The following is a 5,816-nucleotide window of genomic DNA, read 5'->3' as shown; positions in this document are numbered from 1 at the left end:
TTAAAGTCCCACAGTTCGTGTCGGGCAAGAAGCTGTCGAATAAATTCATTGGTCCATACGAAATCATCAAAGTAAAGAGAAATGGTAGGTATGAAGTCAAAAAATCTGCTGAATTTCAGGGTCCAAATCAGACGTCCACCAGTGAAGACAACATTAAGCTTTGGCGTTACATGGAGAACAACGATGAAACCGATCTCGAAGGATCATCTGAGGCAGATGATTTGCAGGATGACCGAATGTAGTGTCATATGGCTACATATGTGCTGAGAGATGGCAGCCCTGGATGCGGTGCGACAATGTGGCATAATCAGTCGATAAGAAGAAAAAATGAGAGAAGGAACGATAGAGAACAGACGTATAGGCCGAAGGTGTACAAAAGTCGCTTAAGTTGTATTTCAAGTTGTTACAGTCGTAAAGTTGCTAAAAGTTGTCATCTAAAGTTGTTAAGTCTAAGTTCTTTTTATCCTAATTTCAACCGACTATTTTGCTATATATCTAACTAATAAACAACAATTATTGTATACACGCAATAATTCTTACATGTATATACTTTATGGGGTTGGAAAAGCTTCCTTTTGCCTGTTACAAACATTTTGGCGAGTTTAATATACCATTTCACCCTATGGCTGCATAGTATAAAAAAACAAAAGAATGCGATTCAAATCGATTTTGCACCAAAATGACGCTGATATATGTATCTATGTTTGGCCTCTTGATTTTTCATTAAGCCAAAAGCTAAATAAATGCTATAATTAAAACGCAAATTATCTTAGGGGCTGTATATAACAATAAGTGAATATTTTATTTAACGTAAATCGTATGTACAGATACAACAGATCATTATTACAATATGTATATTAGTTACATATGCGGATGCATATGAATATTTTCAGAGTGGCTCACAAAATTTATGAATGTTTATATTACCATGCAAGTTACTGTTTATGTAATTATGCAGAATATGTACATGCTAAACTAAAACAATGAAAAGTGGCTCGATAGTTTACATTTGTGCCATTTCCTGTTCATGGATTTTAGGAAATTTCGATATAATATTACCAGTCGGTAATAATTAGTTAATATTTTAGTTAAACTATTGTTTCTGAACTTTCCAAAAAATATATCAAAGGTAATTAAGATTTAACCCCCATTTGTTGGTAATGTGAAATTGATGTTCCTGTCAAAGAAAATATGTACATACAGACATTTATATTAAGATTAAAATTCTTATGTTTCTGAATGTTTAGAAATTAATCAATATCCAGCCACTCTTTCACTTCAACTTGTAGAATAAGCCATTGAATCACGATGGAACCACCCTTTAACCTCTTTTATTTTCATTGCAAATAAAATAGCACCAAATTTTCTAGTGTAATGTCCAGTGTAAATGTATTTCTTTTTCAGGAACTAGTGAGCAAAGCATCTAGAATATAGCTTTGTATACCTCTGCAAAGAGTGATATTGAAAAAGTAGAAGTACAAACATCTGGCACAAAAGCAAAGGTTCTGACCCCATTAAGTAATATGGATTTTTAATGAGCATGTGAAGCTAAATGTACCCGATTTGTCCGTCCGTTAGTCCCATAGCTCTCTAATTTGAATGCCACTGGCATGAAACTTGGTGATTAAGCTTTTTATTATGTATGAAACTGCCCAGATCAAACCACTATAACATATTGCTAAGGATTTGTACTGTCTTGCACTGCTAACTTCGTTTCCTTGATATTTCAGTTTAATTTTACTTTAAGTAATTTTAACTAAAAATCCAAATAACGTTTGTTTTTTGTTTTTTTTTATAAATAATTGGACAGAACGAGTTCACCCGTTATCAGCATAGTTTTGGCTGTTTAGAATTTGTTTATTTTCACGGTTACTAATCCTAATTCTGACCAAAGTTTTGAAATTTTTACATTATAGTATTCTACTTGAGCGTTTATGCCAGTTCTGAAAGTTTTGGATAAACCAAAAGCTCCTGTTATACCCAAGAGGTCCTTCAGAAACGCTAATATCTGAATTTTGTTTCAATTTCTGTTAAAATTTATATGTGTTGAGTTACACTAGCTTGATTATTAGTCAACAAAAGATTATGATTTTAGGAATTGCGCACTTTAAATACAGACTCCACCACACTCAAACCCTTTCCAAGTTTAATAATATCTTAGGCACAACTGGGAAGTAATTCGAATATAATTGGTGCATCACTAACAAAAGCAAATTTGCATTTCTAAATCCCGTTTCTGATTCTGGAAACTTAAATTGGGGTACATAGATAAAAGAGGGCGGCATCATTGTCCTATATTTTGTAAATTCTAAATTATCTAAAGGGCTTACGGTCTGAAAGAAGCTTTTTGAATGTTGCTGAATTTTTTAAGGCTATACACAACTCTTTACTTTGAAATATAAGAAAAATTAATACACGGTAATTTCTTTTATTGATTCTGCTTTTATTCGGCTTTGGCACACTCGTTTAAGAAATATATAACTTATTCGCTACGACACAATTTATAATTTTTCCGTAATGAGCCGAACCACTCTAAGATGCATATTTATATTGGTAGGTACATGCCAATATAAAACTAAAGGTTTTTACTTGATACGTATGTACATTATACATACATACATAGGTCCGAGGTCCGATTTAAAAAGGTGACTCCGAATTTATGATAAATGGGCAAACAAGGAATATTGTCGTCGCCAAAATGTATGCTATTTGGGTGTATTTATTTTCACAAATAAAAATATTTTTTCTTAGTCAAGCCGATTTTTTTCAGTTTTATCAGTTTTGTATAAGTGTAAGTTGTTTTCTGTGTTTTTCGATTTTAGAGATGTACAGTAACATGATAAAAAAAAAAGATATCTAAAAAACCGCCTACTTAGAGTAGTGCACGAACGTAATCTCAGAACTATACAAATAAGTTGAACTAAAATAAGTCATTGAATTATATTTGAATAAAAATAATTTGTGTCTGTATTGATTCTATAAATATTTTTAAAGAAAATTAAATACATAGTCACCTTTTTTTTAGTTATTTCGTATATGTATCAGGGTGGGTTCATGTATTAGACTAGCACGTACGATTATAATTAAGATTTATGCGCAACGAATTCAATTGGAGGTGGCGGGGTAATAGAACTCGACTTGGAACGAGACGCCTCAAGACTTGCGCGCCTGGCCGCAGCTGCCATATAGGTGCCGTAATATCTGCTCAGTATGTGGGGATCAACATGGTTCAGCTCGACATATCCTTTCGGTGATGTTGCCAGTGGGTGTGTCGTATTCGGTAAGACTGGTACGGATTCTGTGCTGGCAGCAACATCGATTGGGCTCTCTTCAAAGGAATTGGAATCATGAGGGCTACAGCTGCTGGCTAAGGATCGCGCTGCAGAGTCAGCAAGTACAGGCGATACGGAAACTGGAAAGAGTCGCGGGCCGTGATTGTCCTCTGGATCGACATCGAGTGAAGATCGTCTGGCATCACTTAGGTACGAGTTATTGTCATCAGACGAGAATATTTGTTGGATTCTACGAACTTTATGTGGAGTTTTTCTTACTGAATCAGCGTCGGTTGGATCCTTTGCTTCACAGTCGCTGGCATTATCCACCACATCCACGTCAACATCGTCATCTATATCTGGATCAGCACCATCCATATTAACTACTGGTTGCTCAAGGCCGACCAGGACTTCGTGATGAATGGTCTGCTGTTTCTGAACTTGGACTTTGGTGATAACAGTGTGCTGCGTTTGAGTAGTGGTCCGTGTGGCTGTCGCTGTAGCCGTGCCGGGAGATTCTACTCGATTCGCAGAAACTATATCAAGCTGTACGTCGGGGGCCAGCAAGGAAGCTACATCGAATTGTCGTTTTCGAGTTTGGGAGTACAGGTTAGCGATTGTCGTCGTCGTCGTTGAGTTGATGTAAGCAATATGGTGGTGAGCTTGCTCCAGGTCCTGCTGCTGTGCTTGTTGGCCTTCTGACTCCAAGTTCTGCGGGTTAGCCATCACTGGTTCTGAACGAGGAAGGTTAGCTCGCTGTCGTTCATGATGCACATCGGAATACTGGCGGTAGGGCGGCAAACTAATATTACGTCCAAAAAACTGTCCGATGTAATGCTGGTGCTGATGATAGGGATAGCTTAAAGCAGCAAGCTGCAAAGAAGCTTGCGAGGGTGTTGGCGGCGGCGGTGTACTTAGGTCTAGTGGCGGTGGACTTGGCGAGTCAGTAGTGGCGTCGTCTACAGAAAGACCCATATGCTTTCTTACCTTTCGTTGGGCTTTACGCCGTCGAAAATCACCCTTACGAAAGTCATCAATATTGGCGGGGTGTATAGCCCAATAATGTCCCTTCCCATTGGCACTACGACCCGACTTGATGAAGCAATCATTTAAGGACAGGTTGTGCCTTATAGAGTTGCGCCAGCCAGGTCCTCGGCTCCGAAAATATGGATAGTTATCTAGAATATACTGGTAAATGTCGGAGAGCACCAGTTTCATCTCGCTTGAACTGAGAATAGCCATTGCAATTAGGCCAATATAGCTATGCTGCGGCTTTGGCTCCTCAGGCTGGAAGATGCGCTGCGATTGTGGAAACAAAGAGATTGTCGACAACGCCGCCATCCGGTTGGCATTAACATTTGTGCCTGGGTTATGTGGACTGTATGGGTTCAAATGTGGATTCAAATGCATCCACGGGGGAACTCCAATCGCTGAGGCTCCTGTGGCAGTATATTGCGGCGTCCGCAATCGTTCCATGTGTCTCGGCGAAAGTAAGTTATAGAGTTGTAGTCGGTACTGTTCCAATGCCATGCTAGTCGACTGTGCATGTCTTGGAACCACCGAAGAATTTGGATAGATGCCACTCATAAGCTTGAGGGGATGTGTCATGGATTGCTCCTGATCCGGTGAGGAAGTCCGGGATGTACTTAAGTCTGTGTGTGCCATTTCCGTATCAATTCTAATGACTGGTGTGGCGTATTGTAACTAGTTGACGCTCTAAATTTTCTGTTTTCTCTGACATGTTTTTGATTATATTTCCGAAATTACAAATGCAGCTGCAACGAGAGAGGACAGTTTCTTATCAATATATATTTTTAGATTAAGTACCAGACCTAACAAATTTTAGTTATATTTCTTTGAACTGGTTTGGACTATTCCGAAATTCGCAAACTTTTGTTAACTTTTCATTTAAACAAATCAAACAATGATTAATTGCAATGAGATTTCGTATTTTTATACCATACACCCATAGGGTGAAATGGTATATTAAAGTCGCCAAAATGTATGTAACAGGCAGAAGGAAGCATCTCCGACCCCACAAAGTATATAAATTCTTGATCAGGATCAACAACCGAGGCAATCTAGCCATGTCCGTCCGTTCGTCCGTATGAACACCCAGATCTCGGAGACTATAAGAGCTAGAGCCAACAAATTTGATAAGCAGTCTCGTGTAGTATGTACGCTTATCGAGTTTGTTTCAAATTTTTGCCACGCCCCCTTCCGCCCCCGGAATTTACATAAAACTGTTTTTCTTAAAAAGTATAGCAGATAGAGACATCAAATTTGGTTTATATACTCGTTTAGTTGACGCGCAGAAAACAATTGTTCCAAATTTTTGCCACGCCCTCTTCCGCCCCCGGAATTTACATAACTCTGATTTTCTTAAAAACTATGAAAGCTACCGACATTAAATTTGGTATGTATATTGGCTTAGTATACGCGCAGAATACATATATTTTAATATGTTGCCACGGCCACTTCCGCCTCCATAATTTAAAAAAAAACCGATTGGCTCTTGCAATTTTTTGATTATCGCGATCAAAT

At 38.2% G+C, this 5,816-nt stretch overlaps 1 protein-coding gene across 1 annotated transcript; it reads right to left on the bottom strand.

Moving 5' to 3' along the window:
- Window positions 1-3,019: 3,019 nt before the first annotated feature.
- On the bottom strand, window positions 3,020-4,992 carry LOC6651490. Its single transcript, XM_002072527.4, has one exon. It carries the CDS (start codon window positions 4,935-4,937, stop codon window positions 3,084-3,086), a length of 1,854 nt encoding a protein of 617 aa, XP_002072563.1. The 5' UTR covers window positions 4,938-4,992; the 3' UTR covers window positions 3,020-3,083.
- Window positions 4,993-5,816: the final 824 nt, after the last annotated feature.

Source organism: Drosophila willistoni, chromosome 3R, assembly GCF_018902025.1.
Source record: "Drosophila willistoni isolate 14030-0811.24 chromosome 3R, UCI_dwil_1.1, whole genome shotgun sequence".
NCBI lineage: Eukaryota > Metazoa > Arthropoda > Insecta > Diptera > Drosophilidae > Drosophila > Drosophila willistoni.
This window is presented reverse-complemented; position numbering and strand designations above follow the sequence as displayed.